This window comes from Lampetra planeri, chromosome 2, assembly GCF_965212315.1.
Source record: "Lampetra planeri chromosome 2, kcLamPlan1.2.h2, whole genome shotgun sequence".
Lineage (NCBI taxonomy): Eukaryota > Metazoa > Chordata > Hyperoartia > Petromyzontiformes > Petromyzontidae > Lampetra > Lampetra planeri.
In genome coordinates, this window is record NC_136108.1 from 22,207,532 (window position 1) to 22,226,524 (window position 18,993).

General features: G+C 43.5%; 1 protein-coding gene across 3 annotated transcripts in view; it reads right to left on the reverse strand.

Moving 5' to 3' along the window:
- Positions 1 to 1,223: 1,223 nt before the first annotated feature.
- LOC144729887 (collagen alpha-3(VI) chain-like) overlaps positions 1,224 to 18,993 on the reverse strand; it is a 135,309-nt gene continuing 117,539 nt past the window's right edge. For 2 of the 3 annotated variants that reach the window (XM_078610368.1, XM_078610367.1), the window contains exons 37-41: positions 11,818 to 12,087; positions 8,289 to 8,558; positions 4,641 to 4,691; positions 4,168 to 4,344; positions 1,224 to 3,568 (exon numbers count right to left, since the gene is read on the reverse strand). In XM_078610368.1, coding sequence (XP_078466494.1) covers positions 3,501 to 3,568; positions 4,168 to 4,344; positions 4,641 to 4,691; positions 8,289 to 8,558; positions 11,818 to 12,087 — 836 coding nt within the window. In that variant the 3' untranslated portion in view covers positions 1,224 to 3,500. The remainder of the gene's footprint in view (positions 3,569 to 4,167; positions 4,345 to 4,640; positions 4,692 to 8,288; positions 8,559 to 11,817; positions 12,088 to 18,993) is intronic. The other variant, XM_078610369.1, reaches the window with a different exon arrangement.

The following is an 18,993-nucleotide window of genomic DNA, read 5'->3' on the forward strand; positions in this document are numbered from 1 at the left end:
CCCTACTCGTTATGCGTTTTTGTTTCGCCATGAACACAATGTCGTATTAACTTGAATCAAAACGTAGTCCATCGAACAAAATAATAACGATAGGAACTTATGATGAGACAGTGGATAATGACTTAAAAGATGAACCCTCTGGCAAGCTGCAATCTGGATGCAATCTCATCACATTTTCCATATCACGATTGAGTCTACAGCTGTTCTCACCATTTGCTTTTGGCAGTGATTACTGAATTCTCAGCAACGGTGCTGGCTGACATTGTGATCTGTGGTGATCAAGTGTTGCTTTTAGTAGGCTCCAAAATGTTTCTGGCAAGAGTTCATTATGAATCCAAGATCAACAATGTTTATCGTCAAATAATTGGTTCCACATGGAATAGCTTATTGTTTTACAATGAACGTACTTCAATATTTACGGTCCGTTTTAAATGGTATTTTGGAGCAGTGATATGAATACATCCTTAATGTTAAGTTGAACATCACATGCCATCTTTACGCTGTTAGATCAGCGTGTGGGAATTTTACATGTTCCCACATTGAGTGTTAGATACTGTATCAGTAAAATGTCCGATTGGTGTGACAACATAAAGAGATATTACCACAGGCTCATATGTGATCATTATTCATGGACACAAGATTTAGGTATCGATTCAAATAAAGTATGTCAGAGTGCAAGCCCAAGTAAGACGTGGGAGTCCAAGAAAATAAGCATTGCTTTATATTATGAATTTGCTTAACATCTGTCAAGCTTCTATTTTATTTTGTTTAACCACGTGAGAATTCAAGAGACCAGAGGGATGATGGGTTGAGTCAATCCCAAACCAGGATTTGAGCTTGAAACTTTATGAGTCGCTCGCTATACTGCTGAGACACCTGGTCTGATTTGTTTTACATTTGCAAATCCTATTTTTGTCAACAAGATCCACATTTCTTCCCATATTTGTGGATCCATGAGGATTTGTAGAGAATCTGTATCAGATAAGTAATAACTTACATGACTGCAACATAGCCGCCAGAAATTAAGTATTCATGCTGTGGCGTGACTCCCCATACTTAGAGTTTCAGGGTTTTCAGGAATTGAGGGTAAATGCACTTCACGGTGGACCCTAACCGCAGCTATCCCTACAGTTAAAACCACAACACGTTCATAAAAACAGGTTGACATTGTTGGCATGAAATATTCACATTCCTCTCTAAGGAGCAGTATCACATCAAAAAAATCCCGTCAGTCCTTTATTGAGCATATGGCAATAATAACTCAGCTTTGGGTAGGGGTGTGAAATACACATGCGTATTGCAGGGACAAGTCAATCGATAGCACAAGTGTTGACTTCTCACAGTAGTAGCCGTTTGGGTAACCTGACCTGCGATTTGAACAACTGCACCACCCAACCAGGAATAACGCCATTCCCTGTGGGGCGGTGACACGGCCGAGCGGGAGGGCGTTCGCCTGCTTGTTGCAGAGGTTCGCGGTTCAAATCCGGCAGGCCACCACGGTTACGACTACAGTGTGGCCTCACAAAGGACGTCAAAGATCCTGTGACATCATGGTTATAACTTCGGTACACCTTAAATGTAAAATACTGCTTCACAGTGGACGTCAATCATCGCGTGACGTCATTCGATGTCAAATTTGAAAATTACCTGCAAAGCACTCAATTGGGATGACACACAACAACATTGCCCCCCATTGTGAACCTCCTGTAGAGCAGTGTTTTCATTTCAAGGCCCGCGGGCCACTGGCGGCCCCAGTGGCCTTTAGTGCGGCGCCCGACAATACACAATTTGAAAACATCCCACCATCGTGCTGTCAAACCCCAATGGTTACAAATGTGTGGCGGCCCTCACAGTGATGATGTCTTACCGGTGAAAGTGACCCCCCCGATCTGAAGATTATTGGACACTGGCTGTAGGCTGTGTTTGTGAAGCACAGCAGTGTCTTCCTTCTTCATTGCCTTGTACTTTAAGAACGGCGCAAAATACCAAATGTACTAAATTAATGAGCTCGTTGCGAATTTTTTCAATATTTATTTCATAAAGCTAATATTAAAAAAGCTACTTTTTGATATAAATGCAATGCAATTTTTTTCCCTCAAGTACAGTGCACAAATACAACTTGTAACATACGTGGGAATACAGTGGTACATTCAAATCATACCCAATTTTGTTGAACAGGGCAAAACTGAGCGAGTGTTACGCCAGCCAACAATATAAATCATTGGTATATTTATTTTGCTATGCTGAGTAGCAAGAGATGCTGACAGAAACGGGGGAAATGTTGGCAAGAGGAATTACGTGAAATATTCCTCTCAGGAAATGATAACTCAGTAAATGTGCACTGAGAGATTGTATTACGGATATGTAGCACATTTAGACATCTTAGCAGGATACATGCAGGTAAGGGACACAAGAGATATGCTCTTAAATGTGTACTTTAGTCGGTTGTTTACTACAGTCCCCTCACAACTCACAGAAACCGCTAATTTGTCAGCATTCGCAAAGTGGTTTCATTCTGGAGTGCTTGTCCGTATGAGAATGACTCCAAAAAGTATGAGGATTTTTTAAAGTTGAATCGTTTCTTTCACGGTTAATTTATACTCTTGCTTAAACACCCTTACTACCCTGTCACTTGCATTTTGGATCAAAATGCAAATGACATGATGAGTTTCCTGAACAGATTCCATCGATTTCAATCTCCTGCACCCTGAATGAAGCTCTTTGTTGTTGTCGTATCTCAGGAACTTGATAAATACACTTTTCAGTTCGTAAATAAATGTAATGGCATTGCAGTGTTTTGATAACAACAGAGACTGTTTGTCACAGAAGCACTCATGAGATAAACTAGTCTGGATATTGCTAAATTTATGGCTAAACAAAAAAAAACATTGTAATTGGCATTGGCCCAAATTTCACGATGCTGCAAAATGTACATGAAATTTACTGAATTGGGATTACACGGAGCGAGATCATCCCTGATGCGAACAATTTGGCAGGGGCTCCTCTTGAAGAAAGAGTCTCAAGACTCCGTCTTTCCCGGGTAATCATAATAAAAATAGTTAACTTAGTTTCATTTTTTTAAACACCTAGTAATTTTAGGTAAATCCCACGTATGCCATTTTTTTTAAAACAGCACAATAAAAATGGACAGTGTACACAGATACAATGAAGACCATGTGGGCAGTTCCTAATTTGTATTGTGCTCATGTAAAGTCGTTTTTTAAAATGTAAAATAGCACCAGAGTCCAACACGTAGTCATAAAACGTGAGAGTCCAAGACAACTGATATGCCAGTCTCTGAATGTGTAAATAACTGGAAAATTAGAAAGATTGAAACTTTCAAAAAATAATGTAATTCTTAAGAATTATAGCACCTATATCTTTGGTTAATCAGTGGGGAAACGTTGAGCCGAGATACCAACAGCAGGTACAAAAACAATTTGATATCACAAACGAGTAACATTTTGTGTTCACTGCGATGCAGGTTATTAGAACACTTTTCAGCTGTGCTTTACAAGAGCGGCTTGTGGTCCCATGTCACCGCGGAGTGTCCCTGCTCCCACGAGACCTGGAAATAACACGGACAGGTTGATATGTATATATGTATGTTGCACTTCTTTTGCACGGTATGTAGACAACCAGCTCATCGGAGATTCGGGGGGAAGGACAACAAACTAAACACAAAAAGCAGTTCTAAAGAAATTAGTTTTCAATCTAGATTTAAAAGTGCATAGCTCCAGTGGCTTCCTAATATCGGAAGAGCGTTCCAGACGGCAGCAGAAACGCATCTGAAAGCACGCGATGCAGTGACCATCTTTGTTCCGATCGTTAGCCAAAAGCCGCTGCTGCGAGGATGATCGGAGTTTGCATGATGATGGTTTATGCTCGTTGACGAGATCAGCAAGGTGTTGTGGTTACATTTTGGCAAGCACTTTGTGTGTAATAACGTGCAATGAGGTTCACTCGTCCACAATACAGATGGTAGCACAGTCGGCAACACTCAATTGACCAAATATGCCTCATGTCAAACTTGGGTGGCACTCATGCAACTCCGCCAGGCCCCAACTGTTGACCTTCCATCGTTTCAGTTTTACCCGATATGTGGAGACTGTACAATGAGTATTGTTTGAGTAGAGGTGTGGATTGAGGTGTCTGTGGGGAACCCACCGGTGGTAAGGCATACAGACTCGCATTCCACGTGCGAGTCGAAGCGGTTGGCGTTGCCCGTGCAGCCACGGTACACAAACTGCATACAGCTTCTCTGTGTCTGGTCGTAATGCCACTTCACTGAGTAGTCATAGCAGCTGCCTTTGTCCAATGGAAGTGAGCAGATATCTGAATGCACTGAAAAAGACAACATTTCATGAGCCTATGTAAAAATGTTACATACCTTTTAAATGTGTTGGCTTTAAATGTTGTGAAGGCAAATTGAAAGCAGATGCAGGCTGCATCTACTTTACATCAGGACTCACACTTTTAGAACTACAGCGTTATAACCAATGGGTTTAGAGTGAGATGTTTACTTCAGATTTTAATCCCGTGATATCCATCCAGCATTTATTATTGAAATGTATTGTGGTTTAAACACGAACTAATTTTAAACGGGAGTCAAGTTTTTGGAAATTTACAAAAATGCATACCTGCACTGGGTGGAAAGTCATGTTGCTGTACTTGGGCAGATCCAGCACTCTCTGCAATAAAATAACTAGACTTATACGGCATTCAACGCTGCATGAGAGCACATTTTGCAGAGATTCTCAAAAATAAACTTTGCAGACGAAACTATGACCATGGCAAGCCTCATATGGAACGTCAGAGCTTCTGGCTGTATGCAGTCATCTTAAAAACCAATGTCTCTATCAGTCGTAAAGCATTCATTGTATTTGGTTATAAAAACGGCGTTTGACAACAGAATAGTTATCCATATTTTCACAGTAATAAAAGTAAAAATGTTCAGCTCTTTGTCAATCCACTGCTGGATGTATGTTGAACTTCTTTTGCACCATATGTAGCCAAGCGTGCTAATCGGAGGTGCGGGAGAGTGACAACAAACTAAACACAAAAATCAGTTCTAAAAGAAATGAGTTTTCAATCCATATTTAAAAGTGCATAGCTCCAGTGGCTTCTTAATATCGGAAGATAATTCCAGACGTGCCGCAGAAGCGCATCTCATGAAGACCTCCCTAACACATCATCGGTCATGGAAGGGGGACGTAGACTTCAGGAGTTGTTCAAGAAGAAGGCAAAGACTAAACCCAAAGTGTTCTACGGCCGGGCTTGCGGATGAATTTGAGAATGGCATACAGCATTACAAACGACGCCCAGATTACCGCATCACTAAGCGGACGCAAGGTGGCACTGAGCGCCACGGTGGTGGTATCACAACAATCACGCCAAGAGTGATTGCTGTGCATGCAGGACAGTGAAAACATTTATCCTGGACTGCAAGTGTGACTATTACCAGAATATGCACAACCGTCTCCCCGCACGCTGCCTCTATTGAATCGGACGTCTGCTCATCTGGCACCACACCCAGCCTAGACCATTTCTGAGGACGCTGCAACACTGCAAGAAGTGTGGCAGGCCAACAAAAAACTGGGCAATGGACGCATGCCAGCATCGCATCTCTCCAACTACTCAAGTGTGCAGGACAGCCAGAAAGTTTTGCTTTCCAGAATCTTTTCTTGAGCGTGCGGAAGTCAGCACTTGTGCCAGCTAACTTTAAGCAAGGCACCATCCACCTTTCTGTGACAGGGAAAGGAACAAAGGTCAATTTGCGTGAGCTACCGACTGAATTGCGACTGTCAATTCCAAGGTTCCCTGCGTCCTGTTGGCCAAGCTGAAAGCGTTTCTTCAGCAGCGTTGCTGCCCACAGCGGTCAGAGTTCACAAAGCGTTTATCGACTTTAAATGCATTTCCCGCCTTGCCTCTTGTCGCCGAGTTGCATCGAGAGTTCAACAACCCCCCTTCAAGTGGCATACATTGACATGACGGCGGGAATTGAACTTCCGTTGCCAGGGCAGCACTGTGGAAGGCCCCAAGAGCCACTGGAACACCACCAGCTGCTTCGGATCTCTCGCCTGGCACGACCTCATGTGTTCAAATCGGTAACAGTCTGCTCATTTATCCACTTTTGTCCGGGGTCCATCGAGGTTGCATCATCGCCCTGGCCCTTTTCTGCCCAGCCGTCGACCGGATCGTGTCAAGATGTACCAGCACCTTTGGTAATGCAGTCAATAGACAGCCTGTTCACCGGCTTCGACTACGCTAAAGGTGCGGCGGTCTTCTCGATGCAAGGCCTGAGCACGTGGCCGGGCCCTCCACTACGGCTCTCACACAAACGTCCCGAGCAGAAGAGGCGAAACCACAAAAACCATCGTGGCGCTACCGCACCATCTGCTGTTTCTCTGTCAGTGGCCAAGGCGGTCGAAGCCACATCCACATTTTGATGGTGATTATATCGCTCTTGTAAAATGCCGGAGAACTCTCCGGGTCACGTTGACCCCCCCCCCCGCTACGCATCACGTCAAGGCGCAGAGCAAGAGCAGCAGGCGGCGACTGGAAGCATTTCCAATTTACCTGCCTCTTCACATCTGGCCACGCCACATAGAGACGGAAACGGGCCCCCTATGACCCAGTAGGCAGAGAGCTGAGAGTGGCCGGCCAGGCCGGAGGGCGTGACGACCCTCTGCCGGTCAAGTGTAGTAGCAGTAAGGGGTCAAGTCGTATGCTGCTGTGCCTCTACAAAAACACTTTCATTCCGTCCCTCTCTTCGGTTTCTCGACATGAGGCTGCATAGCTGCTTATCCTCTTAACTTCAACATCACTTCCTTGTGATTTAACTTCGGGGAAAGCCTCTCCCCGGTGCTTCAATAAATAGACACCTTAATCCAGTCTTCAGAGCGCGGTCTTCAGTTGTTGAAGGAAATATATTTGCTATTTTAGATCTCCCCATCGCTCACAGCTGAAGTGAAACTCGGTGTGAGCAGGATGCTTTCTATCCTGGAGATGAGAACTGGGTTCATCCCCAAATTAATCATACATTCTGGCTTCGGTTTCTGAAATGTATGTTGAATATATCGTGATTATATTTTCTGAAACATTTTTAAGTGAAAATGTTGCACATCTTCACACTGGGTAGATCAGCTGCAGTACATTTTGTCGCAGGGATACATCTATCATCCTTTGAGAATTAGAATATTTTGATTGAGCCAGTTTTATAACATTTTCGATAATAAATGTACTTCAACTTAGACTATTGGCAGTTATGGAACAATTATTCCCCCGGATCTTTCTACTACGCAGGTGCAGACTTGTTTATGCATAATCTTCTTCCGATTGAAAATTGGTATAAAGCATGGCATTTTATTTGGAGTGCACGTGGTCATCTATAAGAGGAAAGAGACACTGTTTTCAACAGCGTAAAGTTATTTTAAAAGAAGCCAAACCCGGTCAATGTTTATGTAACTTCCATTGGAGCACATCAGCTTAGGAGCTCTGTTATCCAAAAGGTGTTGTTGGTATTAAAATTGTTCTATTTTGTTGACATTTTTATTCACACTTTACTTGTAATCGCACATTTAAGTGCCAAATGAACAACTATTTAAATCGCTTCAACTACCACGCGATTTACAAAATGATTTGCTCTTCCACCTAACAGTAAAATAATGTAGATCACACTACCGATTGAATGCCTTCCATGTTGGTCATAGGGGGTTGTTTAATATTTCATGAATGTGTAATTTTACAGATAGACTTTAATTTACAACATTTCTATATTAACTTTGAAAAACCAAAGTGTTGATGACAATGAAAAGATATTGTTATACTGGAGATGTGCATTTTAACATCACGTGTGTTTCAGCAAAGTATTTTCAACATATATTATGTCAAAATACAAACATACATATTGCAGTGGTGCACTGACCATACATACAACAGAACTCAAATAGGTAGTGGGACGAACTCCCCGGGAAATTCTTCAAACAATGCGGAGTTGTGACCGTATTTAGGGACATTTGAGGCCATAACTAACCGACTACTGTATTTGTAAAGCGACTAGTCGAATTAGCAACGTTCTGCTAATTTATTGCCACACTCAAAACATTACCTCCCGATGGTCACAACGTGGCAAAAATATAACGAGGTACGTCCCACTACCTAAAAATCCGGGATTCTTGCGAGCACAGTTCAACGCCAATACTAAAGTCGAAAAATGTATTCTGCTTTATACAAGGCGGTTAACGTTTCATGGTCAACATTTGTACGGCAAGATCCGCAAGTAGTACCTGTCTGGGCATGTATCCAGATGGGCCTGCTTTCTGCGTGCCCATAGACAGCAGTTACTCCCACATAATAGGACGTGTCGGAAACCAGAGTATGAAAAGTGTGTGCCTCATGCTTGGCATCCTTTTCCACGCTCCGCGTCTCGCCATCGGGGAGCTTTTGAATGTACACATTGTACGCGGAGGGATGAACATTCCGGGGAGGGGACCAGCGGACAGTGACACTCTCCTCCCCTACAGCATGCAAGACCACCGACCCTGGTGGAGATACCCCTGCAAAGCACATAACATCCGCACGGGCATGCTGTCCATTCCAAGTACATGCTGGACCATCCATGTGCTACCATGGACAAAGGCATTGTGTCCGAGACAATGCAAGACATCTCAAGGCACGCATGCAAGCAGTGTTTCTCCACATCAATCTTAGCAGGTCATTGATGGATTCTGTGCTTTGTGAAAAGCATTGTAACGAGTGCTTGCGATTGATAATGAGTCATCAAAGTCTAAAGATTATGCATTTAATATTGTGCGAGAAATTGGGATATATGGTATCTTACGATGAGCTGTATTAAGTAAAACACTACTCCTGATGACAACGTAGGATTAGTATGAAACAAGCATGTGAACCAAATTAATTTCCAAGTGCAGGTTAAACGACCAACTGTTACTCAAAAAGAGTCAACAGTATTCAATGCGGTATAGATTGTTTTACATTGAAAGTGGTTAAATGAATTTATTTCCGTCCTAATTGCTAGAAAAATAAAAAATTAAACGCAATCCAAACATACAGCAGCCTAATCACATTTAATTACATCGATAGCTGTTAGTTTCAATATTCGTCAGCCATAATCATTCCACTGCTGGATCTCACCCCCTCATGGCTCTGCTATGTACCTGCTGTCCCTTCTATGTACCTGCTGTGTCCCTGTTATATACCATTCCATCAAATAATCCGTTGTGAGCACTCCATCCATGTCGCGGCCTCACTCTCAGATGCCCTCTCTCCTTTGGCTGCCACTCCGTCATCCTCCGATTTAATGGCAAATTGCCCCTTCTAGTGACACGTCCTGCCCAAGGCTCCACTTAAGTTTCTTCACAGGTTGAATTACGTCATTACCCTGTGTATGTCCTCCATTCCATGTCCCTCTTTCTGTCCCTCACTGTAATTCCAATCATGCATCTAGCTGATCCTCCAGGCATTTGAAAATGTTGCTTAGAGTTGGCTTAAATCAGCTGTGCGCCAACCCAGATTTTTTTTTAATGTTAATCTTCGTTTTGCGAATTAGCCGGGTTTATTTGTAAAGTTCAAGTCAAGCTGATGTGTACTTTCACCAATTGGGCTCTTGCATTACCACGTCTGAGATTAATTTTTAAAGGTACTCATTATTTCCATCTCGGTGCTGGACTCCAATGGATATGCTCACCTCTCTCACTTGTCACTCCAATACCAAATGTATCAATCACCCCTCCTCTGTAAGTTTGTGTGCCTTCTATCGTAATGCAAGACTGAGCTTACGATGGAGCAACGCCTCAGTAACTCCAAGCTGATAAATGTAACCAAGCGCTTCTGGTCTGTATGTATGTGGTTGGACTCTGCACTTCAATGCTGTGAAATGTTTAGTTGTTTCATGATAACATTGTAAGTTCAACACTTACCACATAATTACTGTAATAGCCTTTACTGAAAGATGCAATCCTGTCATAGAAATTAAGGGCTTTGCTACTGTCAATGTTAATAATGGTCGAAGTTTTGCAAAAAAAAAATTGAAAACCCAAAATGTACGTTTGTTGAAAGGAATTCGGAGAAAATCAATTTTGTAAGGGTTCCATATAACGACTATGTATGTACGTCTAACTTCTTTCGCACCGTACCTAGCCAACCATGCTAACCAGAGGTGCTGTAACATAATATACATAAATCATATGTACTGGGATTTATATTTTCATGGCCAAACAAGCTTCAGAAATATGTATGTTTATAGACTAGATTCTCCAGGCCGTGCGCTGGCAATCACGCAGAAGTGCACATGAGCGGATAAGGCAAGTGAGACGCCACAACCGGTGCTCTGAAGCTGGGATATCTGACAAGCCAGAGACCAAATTTCGATTTAAAGCTTTCGTGACTGCAGGGATTCATATTCTTGTTTTTTTCGATAAAGTCACGTAGAAGGGAAATAATAATAATAAAACTATAAAATTCTCACGACGTTTCGATTGCAACACAAGCAATCATCATCAGGTGTGAAAACCACAGCAAGAACATTTTTTAATCTGATGATGATTGCTTGTGTTGCAATCGAAACGTCTTCAGAATTTTATTCTTTCAATTGTATTATTTTATTACTTCCCTTCTACGTGACTTTACTGAAAGAACCAAAAATATGAAGCCAGAGACAATTTAAGATTGATTTGGGTGTCTCCACATCTTCCATCATCCCTGTTCTTGTAGACCTCCTGTTGCCAGCCACACCTAAGCATGGTCGTGCTGCCAGGTTGTGGAAAAAAAAGCCCTCAACATTTCTGTAGTTTTCCAGAAAGTGTGTTTTTTCTTATTACACTTAGAAAATGTTGTTACCGCTGCTCCTTCCAGTAGTATTGCCGCGGCAGTGATTTTCTTTCTAGGTTACGAGAGGTACATCTAAAGTGATGAGCTTTTTATATGATTAAATAAACGAACTGAGGTTCATGAAACACTGTGGCCTCTCTTGCAACGGCGACCTTTGGGGGGATGGGGGGGGTTACATCGTAATTTAAGCGCACGGGAATATTTTTTAAAACATAAATTAAATAAATTAGACGGCAATATTTTAATAGAACATTTGAATACCAGTCAACCACTTGGAGGATCAGATGTGGGAAGAAATTACACGAGTGGATGCCAGCATTGTGCAGTGCAAACAGGCGTTTGGATAATTTGTGGATTGTAACATCTGTCGATACTTTGTGAGACTGGAATTGGCAGCTTGAAGAGGCTGATATATATTTATTTGTTCATAGCTTAGGCGACGTGGTAGATTTATGCCAGAAAATCATACGAGCCTACGTGTACATATTCTTGGTTCTTTCCGCAAAGTCACGTAGAAGGGAAAAATTAAATAATAAAAATAAAACAATAAAATTCTCACGTATCGCTTGCAACAAAAGCAATCATCATCGGGTGTGAAACCCACAGCAAGAACATTTTTGAAAAAAGTGGCGGTTTACAAAAATTTTTCAAACATTTTCTTGCTGTGGTTTTCACACCTGATGATGATTGCTTGTGTTGCAATCGAAACGTCGTGAGAATTTTTTTGATTTATTTTTATTATTGTATTATTTCCCTTCTACGTGACTTTACCGAAAGAACCAAGAATATGAATCCCTGCAGTCACGGAAGCTTTAAATCGAAAACCTACGTGTACAATTGATTAAACAGGCTTGTATGCAATTATCAAAGTGCTATTTAAAATTCTTGAATCCTTTTAATGAATTCTGCACAGTCGATACCCCCGCAGTGTCGACAAGTCATTATGGGGAGTCCCCGCTCGCATACCTGTCTGTGCATGCACACCGACCGGCTGGCTCTCTGAATGGCCGCTCAGCGCCGTCACTGCCACGAAATACACAGTGCCGCGCTCCAGGCCATCAAACGTGTGCACCTCACGCTCGGCATCCAAGCTCACGCTCCACGTCTCGCCATCGGGGAGCTTCTGAATGTACACGTTGTACGAGGAGGGACGAGCATTCCGCGGTGGGGACCAGCGGACAGTGACACTCTTCTCCCCGACGGCATGCAAGACCACCGCCTCGGGCGGAGACATCCCTGCGAAGGACATAACATCCGCACAAGCATGCTGGCCAATCTGCAAACGCAGACGACGACGGCCCCGTGTAAGTGCAGCAGCAGGGGCTAATCGTTGTAGATTTGCGACATTGTTTAGAAACCTCACCGTGTGCTGATCTTTCAGTGTAATGATAATCCTAATGTACGAATCAATAATGTGTTAAGCAGAAAGTAAGCTGAGCAGAGAATAAGAGCAATGACGCAATAATGAAAAGCATCAACGAAACAACAATGACAATGGATGCCATCAGAAGGCGAGAGAAGAGCTGGATTGGACATTGGTGAAAGATGTTACAGAGGGAGGAATGGGAGGGAGCAGAGCGAGAGGGGAGGCCAAGGATCGGGATGCTAGAGGAGCTGAAGGATGGGGCGTTTGCGGGAATGAAGAGGAGGGCAGAGAACGGTCAAGGATGGACACGATAGCAGCCAAAGAACCTGCCGCTAAGGTACGGCGCCACAAGAAAGAGTTTCAGGTATTTTTTTATGAAACCCATGTCATAGCAATGCTATAGATTGACGTTTCATTGCCCATTTTTACTTTACATAGCAACTACGAGGCATACAGGATTGCCTATTCCAAGAATACAAATATGTGTTATGCTTATCAATGTATTTTCATTGTTAGCAATAGTATTGTATGGGAGTCAAACTATAAGGGCCAAGAAACATCCTAAAATGTCTGCAGTCGGCAAGCACATCACAACAGTGAACCGCACTACTTAATCTGTTACTGCCACTGGCTCCTCTAAACTCAGCAAAGGACAAGGCGCTCCTCCGCACTCCCTTAAGAGTGATTTGCCATAGGCCAATCGTGTTGTACTTGTTCACTGAGCTATAGCCTGAGCCAAGAGGAAAACCAACCCTTTGTGATAAGGTCAGGCTCCAGTATAGCAGTGATCACCGCTCGGGAGAGTGAGCGTGGTTGGCGCAAAAGGAGATTTGGTGGTGCAGGGAGCACATCGGCACTCCGCTAGCGCTGGCACTGTTTCGGATTATTTTGTACATTGGTGACCGAATGGACTCTCGACTGGTTGTGCTGAACATGGGTGTCCGCACGCTGAACACGGCATCCCATGTACGTGTGTATGTTGGATTTCTTTTGCACCGTACATAGCTAATCGTGCTAATTGGAGGTGTGGGGGTATTAACCCCCTGAGCCACCAGGATATTGCGAAACACAACACCACTCTATTCTATGCTTATAAACAGTCTGCTATTGCTTGAGCATGGGTCAGATTTACATCTTGACGAACCATCTGAAATGCATCGCTTTGTTGAATTTCTTTAATGTGGAGTGAGAAGATAGCAAGGTTTCCTAGATATGCAATGGAAAAATACCGTTTGCCATAAGGTAATTTGGGCCCTTACGACTCTTCAAAATTCAGAATCCATGTTTTTCTCATGTGTACTACATTATTCTTCCTCACGAATTATCTATTGTGAAATCCATCTACATTTTTTGTCAGAATCCACGGCGAGCTAGCAAATATGCCAAATTCTCTCAGAATGCACTCAATGTGGTTTAGTTAAATGTCAACAGCATGTTTTCCATTTTTCGTCAACCACGCTGCCAACGTTTTATAAGATATAACTTTCAGAAATATGGCAACCGCCAACCTAAGGCAACAAAAACCTTAAGTCTGGTAGATAGCCATTGCATCGTTCCTGCTGTTGTGTCTATACCCTTTTTTTTAATTAAGAATAAAAAAAAATGTTTTTTTAATCTATATATATATACCTTTTTTTTTTTATTAATGAAAACAACTCACTTCTCACAAGAACACCAGGAATCCATGAAACATGGAGGGCGGTTAAAATGTTGAGAGTTCGGTCACAAAGAGGTCATGGACATCCAGATGGACAAAAGATGTATGGACTAGCCTCCCAAGACATCTGGAGATGTACAGATAAGGGCAGAATAAATAACGGTTGAAACTTCGCGTTTTCTTAACGTTTTCCTTACCGAAAAGTAGAAACTTAACATAGATAATTAACCAACAAACAATAATATTTTTTCTATTATTATATGTTTCCTACCTACACGACCTTCCAAAAAAATAAAAATAAAAACTAAAGAGTACGAATTCCAGAAAGCTTAAGTGGAAACATAATTACGCTTAACCTCAGGACATTAAAATATAACTCAGAATAAACACCAATCTCTGGAGAACTAAACTTGGCGAAGCCAAAATAATAATGTGACGAGAATCATTACGAATATTCATTAAACATAGACGAATGATTACCACGATACTAAGACCGAAGGAACTCATAAAATATAATTCAAGAATAAATGTAACACACAGGACCACATAAATGTATTACAAACATCTCCTCAGCCACCTTTGTCTTCCAGCGGGGTCTGACGGGCAAGGTGGGAGCAAAAGGTCACAAGGGGGGGGGGTGTCTGCTTCTTCTCGCTCTGTCTTGTTTGTTTTCTCTCGCAAGAGACGCGAAGAGAGGGGAGTCACGTTTTGAGTTAGGCACGGGCGCACACCGCGAAAGGACAGTCTGGGTTGAGTCGGTCCGAGTCGCGCTCAGCGGTGCGACGGGGCACGCAAGGGAGCTGTGGCAGTCGTGCCTCGAGAAGAGATGGGACGACGAGACATCGTTAAAGTGGCAGCCTGAGAGCAGTCTGGGTTGAGTCGTGCTCAGTCTCGCAACTCGGCTTGCGACGCGGTGTTGCGACGGGGCTCGCAAGAGAGCGGAGGCGCGTCGTGCCTCGAGGAGAGATGGAACGACGAGACATCGTTAAAGTGACAGTCTGAGAGCAGTCTGTCCGAGTCGAGCTCAGCGTTGCGACGGGGCACGCAAGGGAGCTGTGGCAGTCGTGCCTCGAGAAGAGATGGGACGACGAGACTTCGTTAAAGTGACAGTCTGAGAGCAGTCTGTCCGAGGCGCTCGGTCTCGCAACTCGGCTTGCGACGCAGCGTTGCGACGGGGGCTCGCAAGAGAGCTGGGGCGGTTGTGCCTCGAGAAGTGATGGAACGAGGAGGAGTCGTTCGAGTCGCAGAAGTCTGAGTTCAACCTGAGTTGGGGCTGGGTTTCAGCCGTGCTCCGGCTGGCGGAGCGTCGTGAGGAAACGAAACACCGATGCCGATAGCAGGTGTCGCTTATCGCAGAACGAAGTTAAGTGCGAGTGAAGCTGGCAGCTGCACGATCAAAGGAAGCACGGAGCAGAGAGAGTGACGAGTGACGACAAGCAATCAACCTGTAAAAGGGCGGAGATCGCCAAGCGTCGACCAAGCGTGCAAAGCAGAGAGTGCGAAGCAGTGGAGAAAGCCTGGTCAAACGGCTGGGAGGGAGAGGACAGCGCCATCGAATGCGCCATGTGCCTGAGGGCACACCGACCAACGACCAGTGTGAACACACCAGACGTCCAGAGCGACGGCGAGCATCGTGCCGACTCAACAATCAATCGAGCAGTGGAGAAGCCGGGGGCTGCCACCAAGAAAGCGCGAGCGACACCCAGCGCCATTGTGCGCCACCGTGCGCCACCGTGCGCCACCGTGCGCCACCGTGCGCCACCGTGCGCCACTGTGCGCCAACGAGCGACACGAGCGACCGAGCATCTTCAAGGACAGCATCGTGCCAACTCGTCATCGAGCAGTGGAGAGAGAGAGAGAGCACAAGCAGAGACACGCCGAGCGAGGGAGCAGCAGGAGCAGAGCGGCGGCCACGCCCATCCCAGAGAAAAACTTCTGGCCGCTGTTTGTATCCTCCCACACCACACAAGCTAATGACACAACTCCTGGCTCTAAGAATTAATTAATATTACAAGGGGACAACGCATACACAGCACGTACACGAATAAGACTTTAAAAGAAAATTGTCTTTGTGTTTCAAAAAGGGTTGCCATTTCGAGGTGGTGCGTTCAATACCAACTGATCGTGCAAAGCAGTGCTGCCGTCGAGTTACATGAATAAGAAATGTTTTTAGTCATTCATTTTCGTTAACTGCATAATTTCGCCAATGAATAAAAAAAAAATGTTTAGTCATTCATATTAGGGAATTGCATAACCTCGTAATTGCATAAGAATTTTAGTTATTCATATTAATCGAATGCATAGTATCGCAATGCATAAGAGTTTGGTTATTCATGAATTATTGACGCATGTTTGACCTGCATGATAGAATGTCACATGCTTGTTAGAATAAAATTGCTTAACACCAACTGTTCGAGTGCTTCTTTCCAAGTCCATGCAAAACTGTCTTATTCATAAGAGCTGTATCCTGTGATGAGATCTGAACTGGTGACCTTAAATATCATAACACACACTAGGATAATCGGTAAACGTTTAATCGATGATAATCGTGTTATCCTGATTGACAACTCGGGATAAACGAAGCTGAGCCTAATTATCACAACTGCACACATTAACATCATCGCAAGCATCCGCATAAATTACTACGATTATCTCAGCGATTATCATAATTTATGCATATAATCACACGCATCATCATAATGTATGCATATTAATACACACATTAACATAATTAATGCGATTTGCGCATTTTTCGGAAAATTATTAATTTGTATTATTTTTATCAAAATTTCATAACCCGACACATACAACATAATGGGTGGCGTCGTCCGGGATCTCTCACAGACAGTGTTTTGCATGGATGATGAAATGAACCACTACGTGTTAACCAAAATATCGGGATCAAACATTGCATTGTGATTGTAAACGGGCGGAAAAAAAAAAAACGCCCTCTAAGGTTAAAACCCAGAATAGCAGGTTGAAACAGAGACAGTGGAATTAAGATAATATCGTATCAAACCGATTGCATCCTGTGATAAATGGTGTTAGAGGTACGCACTCTGAATCGGAAAATTACAGAATAGCTCGAGTCAAACTGACCACACTCTGTGAGATAATTGTTTTATATGCACTCTGAAAGGAAAGGTCAAAGTAACTCCTGCCACTTGAGATGATAGGATTAAGAATAATTTTTGAATGGATTACGGAATACTGGGAGCTCGTATTAAAACGTACCGACCAATCTGTTATAAAGCAGTACAGTCAGAGAGACATATGGGAAGGGAGCTGTATCGATAACACGAACACACCTCGAGGGAAACTAAGTGACTGGATAAAATGTAACAAAGGCGAACACGATGCAAAAACTGCAGAGAAGGCAGGACAGGACTCATGCCTTCTCACACAAGCATACAGACAGGGATTGTGGAATGAGGAAAAATTTGGAAGGGAAACGGGAGAGAAATCGTCTCTAATAAACGAGGAAAAATGTCCTCACACCATCGTAAGGGAGGAGAAATCAGGGCTCGCGACACCAGCGAAACTCACAGACGTTGATCCACAGAATAAATATGAAAGTAACAGTAAATCACACTCTTGGGTACGGGGACAGAGTCAAGGGACTGATCGAAAAAAAATTATGAATATCGAACAAAAAATCCTTGACAAAGGGAAACCCTCACAATTCGAGAGAAGGGATGGAGAGATACATATGCAAACAAAAACATGTGAGATTGACAACTTCACAGATAGAGGGAGGCAAAATGTTAAAGTAAAGTCGACAGGACATGCTCCACTAAGGGCAGAGGCAAAAACTGAAGGGAAATGGCAACACGAGCGACACAGCACTGGACGCGCACACAAAAATTGCACGCCACTTAAACACAAGCGACACAGCACAGACCAAATTGACAGATTGCCTGATGATAACTTGTTTTATGATGACGCTGACGGCAATCAACTTTCGGAATACCTATTCACCAGTAAAACCCTTAAATTGATGGACAAGGCTCTAGTCAGAATTCCCGATTTTGACCCCCACAATAAGTCCATGGATATACATACACATATCGCGACAGTGGAAGAGGAGGCAATGATTAGAGGGCTGAGGAGACGGGATGAAAAAGCGAGTTTGTTGAAACGAAGCTTACATAAAGATTCTATTCCATGGGTAAAGTCACTACCACACAAGGTTAGAAATGATTTTAAACAACTGAGCCTGGCAGTGATTCGGAAGTTTGGAGAATATTCGACACTCACTGAAGGGTTTTATGCTGTAAAATCGATGACCCAGGGCATGGACCAAGATCCATGTGACTACCTCGTACAATTTAAAAGAGCGTATTACGCAGGCGATGTGAATCAATACCACGAAGGAGATAAAATGTTCAAAATTATGTTTTTTGAATCCTTGAGCCCAGAGATTACAGAAAGGGTGAGAATGGTTGTGAATCCAGAAACCGCATCCTTACGCCGCATAGAGAGCAAGGCGTACATGGCATGGTTATACAGAGCTAAGAATCATAATTCGGATCCAGAACACAGGGAGAGGGATAAAGAACCCAGCCTCTCAGAGAGGAATAAAAATCACCGAGCAGTCCCACAATGCAGGACGGAGCAAAAACGCACGCACACATGGCAAAATAACCCAGAGAGAGGTTGGCACGAGAATGAGAGCGGCACAAAGCCGAACATTCAGAGGAATCGCAGGAGGGGGAGGTTCAGAACAGAACCATATCAACACCCCATGCCACGACACACGCAAGGTCAAAATTACCCACAAAAATGGCAAGGTAACAATCCAGGAAAAATTTGGCACCCAAATGGGAGAAACACTGGGCCAAAATTGTACGAGAATCGCAGGAGGGAGAGGTTCAGAGCAGAACCATATCAACACCCCATCCCACGACACACGCAAGGTTCAAATTACGCACAGAGATGGCAAGATAACCACCTAGCGGGAAGGTGTTACACAGACCGCGGAGGTATGGATGCGAACATTCAGAGGAATCGCAGGATGGGAGGTCAAACACAATCGATCCAATTCCGACCAATTCCTCCACCGGCTATACCAGGAGGGAATAGAGGAATAACACAGAATGCGGTCCAAATACATGATAAA